Here is a 16,618-nt window from a genome sequence, read left to right on the forward strand (position 1 = left end):
GTGGTTTGCAGCATCCCAGACCCACCATCGCAAAGCGGAGTACAGAAATATGAGTTTGGAACCAAGAGACAAAAGCTTAATAACCAACACAGTTTATTTAAGAGAGTAAGTGATGGAATGTATCTAAAATGCTCAGAATGCCAGACATGAATCAAGGTACTGATGAGGAAGAAAGAGAGGAGGAGGAGGTGGGGAGTAGGCTGGAGTGGTCATCTAAAGTGTTAATTGCTATTAACTTGAGAAGCATGAACACTGAATAAGGGTTCACTTGTTTTCACCAGAAAAGAGGTCATAGATGACCTAGGGCAAGTTCTATTAAGGAGTTGAGGGAAGAAGCCAGATTATCCAAAACTGAGCAGTGGATGACGGTGAGAAAATAGAGGCAGTGAAGAGCAACATGTCTTTTGAGAAGTTTGGTGATGCAGGGAAGAAAAATGGGGTTACCAGGGCCAAGATAAATTTTTTCCCGTAAATCACAACTTTGTAGGCTGCTCCTGCCTGAGAGTACCTAAAGAACGAGTCCAACACTCTCTCTTCACAGTGAGGAGACTGTGGGCAAGAGTGGGGAGTTCCCAAGGACACAGAACCAGTTCAGAAAACATCTCAGACAAGACAGGAAGGCTAGTTCCTTAGTTTTGGGGAAACTCCAGGCCAGAGTGCTCACGTATTTCTGAGATAAAAGCTAAACTACCCAAGCATCCTCCCTTGCATTCCAAAGTTTTGTCATCATGAACGGACCCACCACCATCTCTAGCTGTTGTTTTCCCCCTGCTCACACGGCGCTATGGAAGCAGGAAAGTCCACATTTCAGGGCTGCAGAAATTTATTATGTTAAGATTACAGGGAATCAGTACAGGGATTCTGGAGAAGATTTACAGGGAAACAGCCTCCATAGCCAGGAAAGTAGAGGATCTTTGAGTCCAGGGCGGGTAATGAAACTCCAGGTAGTAGTTGAATAATCGACAGGAATATCTACGTAAATGGTGGCCCGCAGTGTGGAGGGCATTCCAGGAAGGAGACCAGTATGCAGGACCTGACTCTGCATGAGATAATCAAGATATTAGTCAACTTTGCACCCTTTCTAAGGAGGCTGTAAGTCAAAGCTGAGAGCTTCCCCCCTCCCCCACCTCGTTCACACTTGGACTGCTGTCCACTGTCCATGGTGCTGAACCAAATTTCTGTCCGGACCCCCATCCACTGCCTATCCCTGGATGACAATTTCTGTTCCCTGGACACTCATCAACTAAAATGGAGCCTCCCCTCCCCTTGGCCTATTTCACAACACAAGGATGCAAAATATTACCAGATTCCCTAGTTAATCAAAAGACAGGTTTCTTACTTTTAATATTGGAAACATCCACATTTCTAAAACACTTTCTAACCACAACCAAGTATGTCTGTGGACTGAGTATGATATAGGGGCCACAATTTGGGAATTCTTTGATAGAGGGCAGCCTAGCTATTATGGTGGGGATAAAATGAGATGCTTTAGGCCTTTAAAAGTTTTCCAATTGGCAGCGAATTAGCTTAGTTCGAGCTACACTGTCCAATGTGGCAGCCACTGACCACATGTGGATATTGAGCACTTTAAATGCAGCCAGTCCAAACTGAAGTGTGCTGTAAGTATACAATAAACACTAGATAGCAAAGACTTAGTTTGAAAAGTAGACTGCAAAATATTTCATGAATAATTTTATGTTGATTCCACGTTGCCATGATATTGGATACATTGGGTAAATAAAATATATTACTAAAACTAATATGATGTTTCTTTTTCCTTTTAAAAGTGTCGTTACTAGAAAACTCAAAGTCACATATGTATTCGGTGTTATACTTCTACTGGACAGAACTGATTTGGATCATTCCATCACTAAGCTAATCAACCCAAGGACATAGATTCAATAATGATGTTGGCCACTCAGTTTCTTATGTCCCCTGTCACAGACTGCACCTTCTTTGGTGGCTCAATACATCGCATGCAACTTTGTCTTCAGGAAGCGTGTGTACAGTTCACTACAAACCTATCCTACCCCCTTAAGGAAGATGCCTCCATCCCCCATGACTCCTACGACCAGTTACCCAGAGCTTCTTCCCATTGTCTAGAGCACCAGGTCCTTTCTACCTCCTGTGCATTTGCACATACTATATCCTCTGCTTTCAATGGCTTTTCCCACAAAGAAACTCTCAATCATCCTTCAAAATCCAGTTGAAATTCTGCCTCCTCTATGAGGCCCTCCTGGAAATCCCCTGGAAGGACTGCTGGGTCTTGCCTCTCCACTTCCACAGAACCTTAACAAGAACACCTTACTGCACATAAAATTGCCTGTTTATTTGTCTTATCCCTTACTAGGTTGGGGGCTCTGGAGGTCAGGGGCCAGGTGTGATTCATCTTTGTAATCCTGGCACCAGGGATAAAACAGGGAATAAGATAAAGTCCTTGCCTTCATGAAGTCTACATTCTAGGAGGGGAGACAGAAAAGAAACAAGTAACATCATAGGAAGTTAGATAGTAATGAATGTTACGAAGAAAAATGAAGCAGAATGTGGCAGTTGTGCCTTTTTTAAGAGATCTGAGATGATGACACTTGAGCAGAGTGTTTTCAGACAGACCAGTTGCAAATAAATACATATAAATGAATAAAGGCATCTCTTTTTATAGAAATCCTCCTCTTTTTCATCACCAAGTAGCATTCTTGCAAATATACCTCCTATAACTGAGCTCCTTCCACACTCCAGCCATGTTGCCCTTCTTTCTTTGCTTCAAAAAGGAAAGTTCATTCCTGCCTCAGGACTTTTGCACATGCTCATCCTGCTGCCTGTTATATTCTTCCCTGGGTCTTGGCACAACTCCTGCCTTATCATTCAGGACTCAGCTGAAATGTCTCCTCCTTCAAGAGCCTCTGCCTGCCTATACTCTCTTAATTTGCTGCCTCTCTCTCTGCTCCTACTGCAGTCACTCTCTCTCTCACATCCGCCTACTTTGTTTCCTTCATAGTACCCACTTCCCTCTTGAATTTGGATGACTATATTTACTTCTCAGTTCATTGTTAGGATGCCCAAGAATGATCTGAGCTCCAGGGGAGCAGAATCTTTGTGTTGCCCATGGCTGTATCCCTGGCATCTAGCACACAGTAGAAGCTTACCTGAAATTTTATAAATGAATGAATGACACATTTATAATGACCCTAAAGGCCAGGCACCATCACTAAAGAGGGAAATATGTGCTGGTTTCTCACCAAATTGATACAAATGTGGCTCCTTCACTTTGGGTATACTTAGACGCTGAGGTCAACGTTCGCACGATCCAGTATCAGATCTAGAAGGCAAAATGGATACCTCAGACTGTGGGAATGAGGAAGGATCAGAGAGGCCAAAGGAGTTTCTCCCTGCTCCAGCTGGGGACAGAGCAGGGTCATGGAATGAGCCAAAGGCTTGGAGGCAGGAGGATGGGGCTAGAGTCTCTGTTTTGTCATTGGTTGTCTCTGATCACTTCACCAACAGTTTTGTGTTGCCTCATCCATACATTGGGAGCAACCATTCCCTCCCAAGCTAATCACTTAAGAGCTGTATATTGAAATGAGACAGTGGAAAAGGTTGGCATTATAGCAGTCAGAGTCCCCATTTGCCTGGAAACATCTTCAAAGTGGTGCCTAATATCAGCAGAGCAAGGGTGTTGGTCCAGCTACCCAACTCACATTTACTTTGAGTGAACCTAGGAACCAAGTTTTGGGAGCTTCAAGTCTCATCCAGATTAACTGCCTCAAGCTTCCTACTTCATCAGTAGTGAGCTCCCTGTTAACAGAGGTGTATGGCAGAGGATAGAAAATTGCTTTCTGGGAGAGCCACCTAAAGGAAATTTAAAAAGTCTAACATCTAGCACTTGGTAGGACTAGTGAATATCCAGTGAATGAAGGAAGAGTCCTTTCAATCCAGCAACTGTACTGGTTTTCAGATTCCTGCCAGGGGCCTGAGATGCAGAGATTCAATCTTGCGTTTGTTGCTTTGGGTTCTGGCAGACGTGGAAACTTTGAGTTCTTAGTGGTAGAAACTACTGGAAGGAGGCAGTTTTTGTCTGGGCTGAAGCCAGGCCAATTTTCTGCTCCTAATGCAACATCATACAATTTAGGTGGAGGGTACAGGACTTATTGGGCAGCTTTCCTCCCCCAGAGAAGCCTCCATTTATATTTCAGCTTCTCTTGGCTTTGGACACCAGAATAGAAGTGAAACCAGCATGTACTCAGCTGATGGTGGAGGTCCAGTGGCTGGTACAGGCACAGCGCTTAACCCTGGGCGTGGCACATAGGACTCCCTCAGCAAATGACAGCTGAGTTTATTAGGATTGCTGTTATTAGGGACCATTCTGCCTCAGCAGGGAAGGGGGTTCTGGTCTGGGAGAAGTGTCAGGGTGAGGGAAGGGGACATGTGATGAAAAGGGTAAAGGAGCAGTCTGAGCTTTCTCCTTGGGTGGTATTGTCCCTTCCCACTGCCGGCACTTACTAATCAGATTATTAACCAGCTGCAGATCCAGGTTGGAGACCAATGAATTAAGGGTAGGACAAAGCTGAAAGACAAGGAAATATGCAAGGGTCAGGAGGAGGACTCTACCAATGGAGCCTAAGTGGTGGTAGTCAAAGTAAGTTCTCCTTCTGAGCCAACCCATTGTAGAAAACAACCAGGTAGAGAGTTTTGGAGGATTGACTGCCCTGGGGTCACACAACAGCTGAGCCATTTGGCAGCTATATGACTTGGTAAGTCATTGACCCTCTCTGCAACTTTTTCTTTAGTCTGGAAACTGGAGATGCTATTGTTACCTAGAGTATGAGATTGTTAGGAGGATGAGATGAGAAAATTCACACAAGAAACTTAGCACCGTGTCTGCATGCTTAGTGATGTTAGGTGCTAATTTCATGATTACTTATACTTATTTTACAGATAAGGAACCTGAGTCTTGGAGAGGCTTATCAAATCACCTCTGGTCACATGGATGCTGATTTTGACTTGAAGAATGAAATAATGTCTATGAAGTACTTTACCAGTGCTTGGTTGCAGAATGGGAGCTTAATAAATACCACTTCCTCTCTCTCTAACTCTCCTTCCTGGGAGATATTCCTCCAGTTTATCAAGAGGATCCAACCCACCAAGCTCTGGTTCTCAGACTCAAAAACAGAAGTGATCTGGGTTTGTATACTTACTTCTGCTCCCAAATCCTCAGTTATGAAGTTTCCCAGGGCGTTTTCTATGGTTCCCAAAACAGCATTTACCGTCAAGCTGAGTCTAAATAGAGTGAAAGAAGTTGGTAGAACAGATTATTTTTCCCAAACTCTCCTTTCTTCACATCGGTTCTTTGCTCAATTGGGCCCAAGTTACTCAAAGTCCACTCCTTGTTTCCACAGCCCTCCATGACTCGGTCTTGCCCTTCTACACTGACCTACCTCTCAGGGCTCCTTAAAATTAATGTTTCAATTTAAATCACCTCTCCCTCATCACTATTCACATCATTCTCTTTGTGCCTATTTTGTTTCTCTTTCTTGGAATGCCTTCTTCAGCTTCTAGCACCCTTTTAGGTCCAGCCAACTGGCTTCCTCCAGAAAGCCCTTCCTGACTGCTCCAGCCAACTCTGAGGTCTCTCTTTGCTGTGCACTTTCCCATTTCTCTGATTATCTAATGCTCCAATAGAAATTATCTCCCCGGCCGGGTGGTCATGCCTTCATGGAAGGAATAGTATAATATCATCTTCAGTTGGGGGAGATGAGAAAGAAGCAGTAAATAGCAGTGTAAGGGTGTCTTCGTGTACCTGACTCAATCCCGAATCCTTATAGTTTAGGGCACGTCTGTCTAATTCTCAGGCAAAGGGTTTGTGTCTTTATCCTATAAGGAGCTTGCATATAAATCAACTAACCTACCACTTCCAGTCTCAAGTCTCATATTTCACTTAAAGGAAGGACTTGTTTTCTTCAAAAAATCAAAAGACATGGGAGCAGTATTCACAGAGTTTTCCTAGGGAGAGATGGCTGTGAGTCAAGGATGCCATATCTGGCCTGGTTCTCTCTTATGTTTGAACATGAGAGAAGGACATTACCAGATCTGCAAGGGCTCAGAAAGGATTATATACTCAGATCTTTCTTGAAACAGTGAGCAACTAGGAGATGAATCAAAATAAAGAATTCATGAATGGAGAAGACAGGGTATAAAAGGGATTGGTGATGACCATTGGATTCAGTTAATTGTGGATTTCAGCCTAAATTTTTAAAAAGTGGTACAAAAGAAGATTGTAAAAAAAGATATTGTAAATTTAGAAGAAAACATTAAAACCTTAGTTAATTAAAAAGGGCAAACCTCTGAAAACAGGTTCTGTGAAAAGGAAATGTCACAGACTAATAAACAAGTGATAAAATCTTTGCTCTCCTGGTAGTCCAGAAATGAAACTAACGGCATCCATGGGACTTTCTATCCACTGAAGAGAAAAGTTGTGAAGATGAGCACAGCTGGTGGTGATTGGATGTGGGGTGGAATTGACCAGTGCCAGCTGGACGGTGTCACTTAGTTCAGTTCTGTTGGGGAGGGTTGAGATAAGTGATTGGGCATGCCTTAACACTATTATATGCCTTAAAGCTTAAAAGTTGCAAAACTGTTCATACTTTTTCAGTAGTTTTAGGAATCTACAATAAGGAAACAATTCTATTTTGGGGAAATCTTCCTGTACCAAAAGTTTCAGGATTATTTATAATAGCAAAAGATTTGGAAATAACCTAAATGTCAGCCATTAATCGAGTGATCCTGCTTTCTTTCTCCTCAGGACTATTCAGTGAACGTCTTTTCATGTCACTGAAATTATTGTTCCTATAATAAATGAAATTTTAAATTAGCCTAAAACTCTATTTGTAAGACACACATCCCCATTTGCACAAAAGGCTGATTTGGGAAGGTATTGTTTTCCTAGTGACATCCTTCAGGTGAGCCCTCTTGGGGGCTTCATCATGATCAGCTGGACACGGAGAGAGAAAGATGGAGAACTCACGGATTTCCAGATTGGAGCTCTATAGCCCTAGGTAAGAGGCTGCAATGCCCAAAGGCGAGTCGGTATTTGCCATCTTCGTCGCTCTCCAACTGAAGCTGGACTCTTATATCTGTCCGCACGTAAAGTGTGAGGGGTTCAAGAATCAGGAGCCTGTTGGAGGGAAGAGTTAAGGCTGGTGGGAGAGAACCTCAGAACTTACTACACCCTCATTTGTTTCTAGAACAAGGGTTCCCCGTGTTTGCACAGAAACCTCAATATCACCCTGTTAACATCACTTCCTCATTTTTCAAAAGAAATTATTTAGGGCTGGAGAATGGGAGTGGCTGTCTCTGAGTAATGCATCCACCACTGGTTAAACCAGACAGCTCTGCATTCGGGCATCTAACTGATACTCACCACCTCTGTCTTGGGGGGCAGTTAGAACGGAAAAGGTTGATTCTATGGATAGCATCCTATCAAAACTGAGAATCTGTGACCTTGGAATGTACTCTTTTAGAGGTCTCGAACTCCACTGCCTCAAGTGCCAGGCTTGAAGTGGAAACAAATGAAGTCAACCAGGGACTAATTTCACAGAGAGAGGTGGAGGTTGTGATGAACCGAAGAATGCCTACCGTCTCTGAAAATACACCATGCAGGCCAAACAAAACATACCTATGGGCAATCACCAGACACATCTAGGCAATGGTGCCAAGGAGTGCTGGGGTCTAGAGCAGGTTCTGTGTTCCTGTCTTGAGTCACATTCCATCAGAGCTGAGTGGGCTCATGAAGTCCAGATAGACGAAGGTGGGGGCTCTCAGGATGAAGCAGGGGGAGGACACCTGCTCAAGCCCCTGCTTTCCCTAGAGTGGCCCCCACGCCAGAAGCATTCGCGTACTCTGCAGACTCCCAGTTTTACATGTAGGGTGACTGAGGTCCAGAGAGGGTGGGGATTTTGCCTCGGCCACACAATGAGTCTTCCTGAGACTGTGTGGAGATCCTTTAGTTATGGCTGCTTCCCACATCCCTGCACACCTGTGCAAAAGGAGATGGAGCTGTACGTGGAACTTGCTGTTATGTAAAGTAGAGCTGTTACTTACTTTAGATATACGGACAATTCCAATGGTATCCATATGTCGATCCCCTTGCTATCAGGAGAAAACTCAAGGGAGAGTTGAAGGAGTCGAGCGTCTTGCAACTTGATCCTGGGTGAAGAAATACACAAAGGGGAAAAGTTGAGGCTCCAGGTGCAGGTGGATCCACCTTTCTGTAAAGGCAGGTCCCCTGCAGAGCAGAAGCTGATTGTATGCAAAGCCGGTTACTCACTTACCAATCATGTAATTTATTGCACAGCTACTATGTGTTATAAGCACTGGGAATACAGCCCTGAGCAAAAAGAATCTCTTGCCTTGATGCATTCCAGAATAATCCTGTCCAGCCCTTTGACCAGTGCCAAGCAGGCTGGAATAAATGAGTGAGTAAATAATAAGTTAAAGACCAAAAGCCATAGATAATACATGCTTGGGGAGAGTGTATATGTAGAAAACAATAAGCGCAGTAAATGAATACATATCGAATGTGCCAGGTGATAGGTGCTGTGAAGAAAAGGCCCTGCAGAATCAGGTGATAGAGGGTGACATTGGCAAGAGTAGAATTTTAGACAGGGGAGTCAGGGAGAGCTTCTCATAGGAGAGAACATTTGGGCAGGTTCATGAATAAAGTGAGGGTACAAGTCATGAGGAGAGACAGGGGAAGGAAGGTCCAGGCAGAAGACAGAGCGAGTGCAAAGGCCCTGAGGCTGGAACTTAGCTGGCGTGTTTGAGGAGAAGCAACAGGCTCAGTGTGACTGGTGGGCAATGGGTGAGGGGAGGATAGTAGGAGAAGAGGTGAGACAGGTAATCAGGGCCAGATCTCATGGAGCCTTGTGGGCCAACAATAAGGACTTTGGGTTCGGTTCTGAGAGCAAACAGAGGGTTTGGGCCAAGGAGTTATGGAGTCTGTCCTACTTCTTAGAAAGATGCTTCTGGATACTAGTGGCAGAGAATGGAGAGGAGGAGCTTGAAGTGGAAGCAGGGGTATCCAGGACAGTAAGTCAGGGGGAAGATGCTGGAGGCTCAGACCAGAGGAGGAGGAACAAACGCTCAGATGCCTGGGTGTGTTTCGAAGGCAGAGCTGGCAGTGCTTGCTGACACACTCGTACAGTGTGAGAGGAAGAGAGGAGCCAAGGGCAGTGTCGAGATTTTTGGCCAGAACACCTGGGTGAGCGGAGCTGTCGTGAGCTAAGATGAGCTAGGTGGGGGAGGAGCAGCCTGGAGTGGGGATGAGGGTGGGATTTAGCAGTTGAGTCTTGGACACATTTAGACAAGTGAGCTGAGACACTCTGGTGGTCAGATAGCACTGATTATTATGGTTACCACGTTATCATTGTAGAGGATGTTGTTATTGTTATCACCCATTGGAGGCTTAGTGAGGGCAGGGATCTGTGCAAGAATTTTACACATATTATTCACTTAATATTCACAACAGTCCTCTGGGGGTAGATGCTGTAATTCCCCATTCCCCAGGGGCAGAAGTTGAGGTTCAGAGAGAGGAAGAGATCGACAGTGCTCCCAAGATGATGAGCAGCCATTCTCTTCCCAGACAAAGGGCCTGAACCCCCGTCTTCAGCACCTCCTCAGCTCTTCCCTCCACCCCCAGTGGGGACTTCTCTCAACCAGTGGATTTCAGGCCTTCAGAGCTGGAAGGGCTTTCACTGACGGGAGGATCACTGCAGACTCAGAAATGTGGGTAGACATCTAACCGACAAACCAGGACAGTCTGGACCTGTGGGTGGTGATCAGAGGCCACTCACTCTGCATTGCTGGGCCCCAGGAGAGGGCCAACCAGGATGTTCAGGAGGCCTGTTACTTGATCGAGGATGGTGTTCAATAATCCTTCTAAGTTAATTGCATTCAGGAGAGAAAGGAAGTTCCCGTCGAGGAGTCCTTGGGTCAAAGCTGAAAGACATGGGCCCCCAAAACCCAATTAGACATTTAGATGCCAAAGATTCTGAGACACAACCCTGACCTCTGAGTGTGTCCCACACGCAGCGCTTACTCTTCATCCATCTGGTCTCTCTGGCCTGCTTGGTGCTGGACCAACTTCCAGACACAATCATTTGGCAAAGATTCACAGGGGCCCACTATGTGCCAGGGCCGTGCCAGGGGATGGGCTGCACCAGCAAGAACAGGCAGAGCTCTCTGCCCTCGTGGAGCTGGCATCCTAGTGAGGATGAGGAGAGACTGACGATAAGGCATTGAGTAAAGGGACACGAGGAGATCCGTTCAGGAGATAGGCTGGCTTCAAAACAGTCAGCAACTAGCTCGGCCTGCACACTGACAGATCAGAAAGGACATCAGCCATAGCTCTGTAGCCTGGTCCTGGGGCTCCTGGGCTATGCCAGGTGTTAACTCTTTGGATTTTGGTTGGTGAGGAGTCTGGAGTCCTGGGGGTGAAGCGGGGGTGGTTGGGGTGATGAGGGGGAGCAACCTGGAGTGTCTCTGTGCAGGGGCTATTTCCCAAGGAGTATAGAAAACAATCTTCACTATTTTAATCACCACGGCCATACTGGTACTTTCTGCTGCATGCTATTTCCATCTATGAGGGAACATTAAAAGGCAGAGTGAGGGACTGAGAGTACTGGGTGAGGGTGCTAATTTATGCAGGGAGGGCAAGGATTGTCTTTCCACAGATGGGACATTTTAGCAGAGACCTGAAGGAAGGGAAGGAGCCATGTTGATAGTTAAAGGAAGAGTGTTTCAGGCAGAGTGAATAGCAAGTGCAAAGGTCCTGGGGTGTGCTTAATGTGCTGAGGAGGTTACTGCAGCAGGAGGGCAGTGAGTGAGGGTGGGGTGGTCGGAGAGGTGAGCAGGGGCCAATCCAGGTAGGGTTGTGTCCTTTGGTGGTGGGTCTTAATAGATGAAGCAGAGCAAAGGGACAGGAAAGAAGGGCATCTTGGGAGAAGTGGATTAAATACATTAAGGTATCGATGATCAGAACAGCTAATGATTAATGGTGTTAACTGTGTCCCAGGCATTATGCTAACAAGAACTTAACCCACATTGGCTCACAGCCTGGACTTCTAGGAGAGGCCTATGTGTCTGGCAAGGTCAAGCATGACCCAAAGGTAGGACAGTCTCACCATCGGTGATCTGGGAAGAAACTTCAGGTGGGATCTGTTGAGCAGAGGATGGGACAAGGAGCCCACAGAGGAGAACGAAGAGGCAGGAGACCTTCAGCATCTTGAGTGATGTCCCTGTGAGGGAATAGGGCAGAGAGGGTCAGTGGTGGGGTCATTCTCTGAGCGGGTCTCCCCAGGGCTTGGATCTGGGGTGGTCAAAGAACTCATGTGGACCCATTCTACAGATGGGGCCGCTGAGGCTCATAGGAGACATGCTTCTCCTCATAGTACAGAGCAAGAAACAGAGGGACCAGCCCAAGGCCACACAATCCATACTGGTACCCAAGCGAGGTGGACATACACCTTTTCCTGTAGGGACACAGCCTTCTGTAGGCTGCTCACTGCCCCTGTGAGAGGCTGCGCAATGTTGTAGTTACGAGAACAGTCTCTGAATCCCTCCACCTCTTACCAGATGTAGGATTTAGGGCAAATTCCTCCACCTCATGACATTGTGTGCAGGACATATTCTCATTCCCCAGGGAGATGTTGGTGGTGACGTGCACTGGCTTCAGAGTCAGACACGCCAGCTCTGCCACCTGCTTGCTGAATAACTTTGGCAACACAGACCCTTAGAGTTTCAGCATTCTTATCTGGAAAATGTGGATGATACGTACCCATCCCTTCTCCTCAGCCTCGTCTTAAGCACTGAGCACAGCACCAAGCACATCAGAAGTGTTCCATAAATGACTGCCATTATGCTATGAGTTTTATAGTCATGATGATTCTCATTTGGTGATTCAAGGACTTATCTTCCTGAGTTGGTGGGAAACGGTAGGCTCAGCAGCGTGGGCATGTCCCTCTGGCTGAGAGAGGGTTAGTCTAGAGCATGTGGAGACTGTGCTACAGTTTGCAGTGCTTCTGGGTTGGGACCCTCCATTTACATTATGTGTTCCCTGGGCTGGGATTGGTCCTCAGGACCTTGACGCTCACCTCACATCCCTTGATGGGACAAGGACATTCATGCACTTTTGGTGGGACTTCCTGGGGTTTCAGCCAAATGACACTGCAAACAGCCCTTACTGGGATCTGAGACTAACAGGTAGAAGCTGGCAGGGCCCAATGCTCTCTTTAGACACCTGACAGATTCAGGACAGTCCCTAAGCCCATTCCTGGTCACTAATCCTGTGTAAAGTTACCCTTTTGGTTTAGTATTTTAACTTTGATGGTCTGTTTTTAGACAAGAAGAACAATTAGAAAAAGATACATACAAAGAAAGAAAAAGGTAAATAAAAATCAATCCTCAGAGATAACTTCTGTTGTCTCTTCTTTCAGAAGTTTTTCTTTATATTATGCATACATGCACATGCATTCATGAAACATTATGAAAAACCTCGATTTTCCTGCCATGCTCGCATAGAATTACTCAGTAAAATAGCAACACATCATGACTATCTTGTTACTTCCTTCTCTGCAGAATAGTCTAACGTGTGGATTGACCAATGTTCATTCCATCAGCCTCCTCCTTTTGGCATTTCTGTTACGTGTAGCTTCACGTTATCATTCCAAACGACACTGGGATGATCACACCTGGGATTTTTCCTGACTCACCTGCCACAATACCGACCTAGGAAGCATTTTCTGGGAATACCCAGACCTGAAGTTGTGTTTGTAAGGGTACAAGCATTTCCTGTGTGGAACCTCCTCATCCTATCCCTGAGCCTCAAATGAGTGGTTACAAAGTCCCACTGAGATCTCAATTCACATTCCAGCTGCAGAGTTCTGGTTTGGGTCATGACAGAGTACTGACTGACCGTCCCACTGAAATCCACTAAAAGAATGGAAATATATAGAACAATGGTTTGAGATATTGGTGAGCAATAATGCAGGTACAATTTGAGAGCCTATTGTTCTTGAGAAAAGGATATCACTCACGGTGAGCTCTGAATTCACCCCAACTTCTGCCTGAGGTCATTTCCCAAATTGCCATATGGGGAAATAGAGTCCAAGCGAAAGGGCCTGTCTTACGGGACTGAGAAGGCAGAAATTGGAATCTGGGGCCTTTAGAGTATCTGGGACTTAAGGAGCAAAGTCTCACAGAGGAAGGCGGCACAGAGAAGGGGCCTTGAAACAGGTGGACAGATGTCCTCAACTCACTGGACTACTCTTCAGCTCTCCTGTGCAGTGTGAAACTTGCAATACTGTGATTTATAATAAGAAATATATATTTGCTGTTTGTCCCTGTTCCTGGCACAGAGCTCCTCAAACCCTTGGAATTTCCTAAGTGACGAAAGCAACAAAGGTGTCTTGATATTCCTAAAAGGCCCTTTCAACCACACCTGAGTTTATGTTAATAAGGTGGCTTTTGGAAAGCACCTGAGGAGGAAGGCTCATTGCCAGTGGAGCCAACCACGTGATAGAGGGTTGGAACTTTCCATCCCACTCCCTGAGCTCTGGGGAAGGGGAGAGGGGCTGGATGTTCAATCCATCACCAATGGCCAACAATTTGATCAATCATGACTGTGTGATGAAGCCCCATAAAGTCCCAAGAGGACAGGATTCAGAGACCTCCTGGGTTGGTGAACACGTGGAGATTTGGGGAAAGTTGTGCACCCAGAAAGCATGGAAACCCCAAGTCTCTTACCACATACATTGCCCTACACATCTCTTCCATCTGCCTGTTCCTAAGCTGTATCCTTTTATAATAAACCGGTAATCTAGTGAGTAAAACGTTTGAGTTCTGTGAGCCGCTCTAGTGAAGTAATTGGACCCAAGGAGGGGGTTGTGGGAAACTCTAATTTATAGCCAGTCAGTCAGAAGCAGAGGTGACAACCTGGACTTGCAGTGACATCTGAAATAGAGGGCAGTCTTGTGGGAATGAGCCTTGAAGTATAGAATCTGATGCTATCTCTGGGGAGATACTGTCAGAATTGAGTTGAATTGTAAGACACCCAGCTGGTGTCGGAGAATGGCTTGGTGGTGTGGGGAAATTCACACAGTGGAGCTGGTGTCAGAATCATTAGACTTTAAGACTAGAAAACATTCATCAGAAAACAGCAGCTGAAAGTTAGAAAGCTGAGCAGAGATTTCAGCATCTCTGTTGCGTGGTACTGGGGAGACACTGGTTAGAGTTCTGGTTGGAGTTCAGACCCCACTGAGATGACACCTTGAGCTTTCAGTTGACAACCAGAAGACTGCTGTCTTCTGGGAGAAAGGACTACGGCCCAGAAATAAAGGGTCCTCCTGAGGCATAAGAACAAAACCACAATAATTCCACCCTAATAAAACAGAAATCTAAGCCTCAGCAGGACGAAAGCAATCCACTTATACCCTATCTTTCTGCTATCTCCCTTCCTCCTTGGAAAAAGACAATATCATTCAGAGCCTCTACAATTTTTCATCATGATGTCCAGCATCTAATAAAACCTTACAAGGCATTCTACAAAAAAAAAAAAAAAAGACAAATGAACTAAAATCCAAGAAATTAAAATACGCAATATAACAGACCCACAGGTGATTCAAATATTCAAATATTGAGCAAACAATAGGGCAAGCAGCCCACAGACGATGAGAAGGAGGCCTGAGACCTTCCACATCTTGGGGTAGGACCTTTGTGGATCCCAGGTAAATAGGGTCTGTTTCAGGGCCACTCTGGGAGATTCTCTACAGAGCTGAAGGAGTTTCAGGGGGCGGGGAACCAAAGGACTCATCTAGGCTTCTTCCTACCCACCCCAATAACCATTTTACAGATGGGAAACTGAGGCTTAGAGTAAGTTACGCTTTTCCTGAGGCCACCTATAGTTAGTGACTGAAACTTGTCTCTCCTGCCTTTTAGTTGTGTATACTTATCCTGCGCCTCACTAAATAAAGTTACTATAAGGATTCAACAAGCATTTTGAAAACTGCTTAGCCCAGTGCCGCTAAATGGGAGTTAATTTTGGATGGGCAAATTAACATTTCTCTTTATCCCTCCCTGGTCCTGATAGTGCCTTTGGAAGATTCACAGACTAACACAACCTGAAGAAGAGTGTGGCCAGAGGGCATCTGTGGATGCCCAAAGAGTGCTGGGAGTCTATACTAAATCCTTGCAAGAGCCCTGTCCTATGAGACAAATATTGATACCCCTATTTTAAAGAGTGGAAAATGGAAGGTTGGAGAGCAAAGGGCACTTGTCCATTCTTCCCTCTTTCTTTACAGAAACTTTTTATTTTTGAGGACAGAAATGGGCCTAACAAAGAAGCTTTCTTTCCCAACCTTCTTTGCAACCGGGGATAGTCAAGAGATATAAATGGAAGGTGCAGGCTAAGGCTTCTAAAAAAGTTCTTTAAGGTGGTTGGACCCAGCTTTTGTTCTCTTCTCCTGCTTTTTCCTGATTGGATATCAGACATGATGTTTGAAGCTCAGCAGCTGTTTTATCAGCATGAAGATCAAAGCCACAACCTGGGGTAGCAGAGGGAAGAGCAGTGTAACAGCCTACCTGTGGATCTCTCGTCATTATTTAAGCCACTATTTTTCACGTTCTGTGCTAGAACCAATCACCATTTGCAACCGGTACCTTTAACAAAATCTTTACTATGGTTTGGCATCTGGTAAAAAGGCAGGTTGCAGAGTGTCATTACATTGTGCTCACCTGGATTTCTCCTGTGTGCTGTAGAGATGCCCTGAGTCTCCGTCTGTTGATTCCCGATGGACTCTGCAGTGGGGCAGACTTTATAAATGGCAAGTGACCTCGTTGTTGGGGGAGATGTGGCACTGGATGATGGACAGCCAGGAGACTGACGAGAAGCCCTCGTTCTTACCACGCCCATCCAACACGTCCAAAGCAAACATTCTTGCATAGAAGGCCTGGGGGCATTAAAGGAGCAAGGACTCATTTTAGCCACTTGACGGATGTGTCAATAACATACTTCAAACTGCAGTCATCAATGTCACCAAATGCAGAGCTGTGGAGAACCTGGACAGCACTGAGAGAGTGGCGGAGGGCACCATGTTCGTGACTCATTCACCTTCCGGTCCTGTTCTGAGCTGGTTTCCTCATCTGCACCCTGAGTGAGGTGGACCCAGGGACTGTGAGGGAGGAAGCCGCTCAGTCTGCCCTGCGTGGAGGTGAGGGAGGGGGTGTCTTATTCAGGGAGCCTTGAGTTCTAGCCTGACTCCACCCATTCTTGCTGTTTGACGCTGGATAGCTCCCATGCCCTTTCTGGGCCTCGGTTTCCCCATCTGTAATAACAATAGCTGACATTGACAGGCAATTTTCACGAACGCTTGTGGAATCCTCCTAGCATCCTTATGCTATAAAGATTATCGTTAGTCCCATTTTACAGGTAAGGAAACTAAGACTCAAGACAGGAAACATTTTGCCCAAGATCATAGAGCTAGTCCACAGCAGAGTCAGGATTGGAATCCAGTTCTGCCTTGTGCTGAAGCTGGTAGCCTTGACGCCAGATCACATACCCCTCCTCAGAGCC

At 45.7% G+C, this 16,618-nt stretch overlaps 1 protein-coding gene across 1 annotated transcript; it reads right to left on the reverse strand.

Annotated features, from left to right (window-relative positions):
* Positions 1–805: 805 nt before the first annotated feature.
* LOC124232341 (latherin) lies at positions 806–16,203 on the reverse strand. Its single transcript, XM_046649296.1, has 10 exons — positions 16,157–16,203; positions 15,781–15,995; positions 11,175–11,288; positions 9,846–9,990; positions 8,095–8,199; positions 7,019–7,168; positions 5,193–5,274; positions 4,498–4,561; positions 3,237–3,316; positions 806–1,039 (listed from the first exon to the last, which is right to left on the reverse strand). The coding sequence occupies exons 1-9, from the start codon at positions 16,186–16,188 to the stop codon at positions 3,276–3,278; spliced, it is 948 nt and encodes a 315-aa protein (XP_046505252.1). The 5' UTR covers positions 16,189–16,203; the 3' UTR covers positions 806–1,039; positions 3,237–3,275.
* Positions 16,204–16,618: the final 415 nt, after the last annotated feature.

This window comes from Equus quagga, unplaced genomic scaffold (assembly GCF_021613505.1).
Source record: "Equus quagga isolate Etosha38 unplaced genomic scaffold, UCLA_HA_Equagga_1.0 HiC_scaffold_480_RagTag, whole genome shotgun sequence".
Classification (NCBI taxonomy): domain Eukaryota; kingdom Metazoa; phylum Chordata; class Mammalia; order Perissodactyla; family Equidae; genus Equus; species Equus quagga.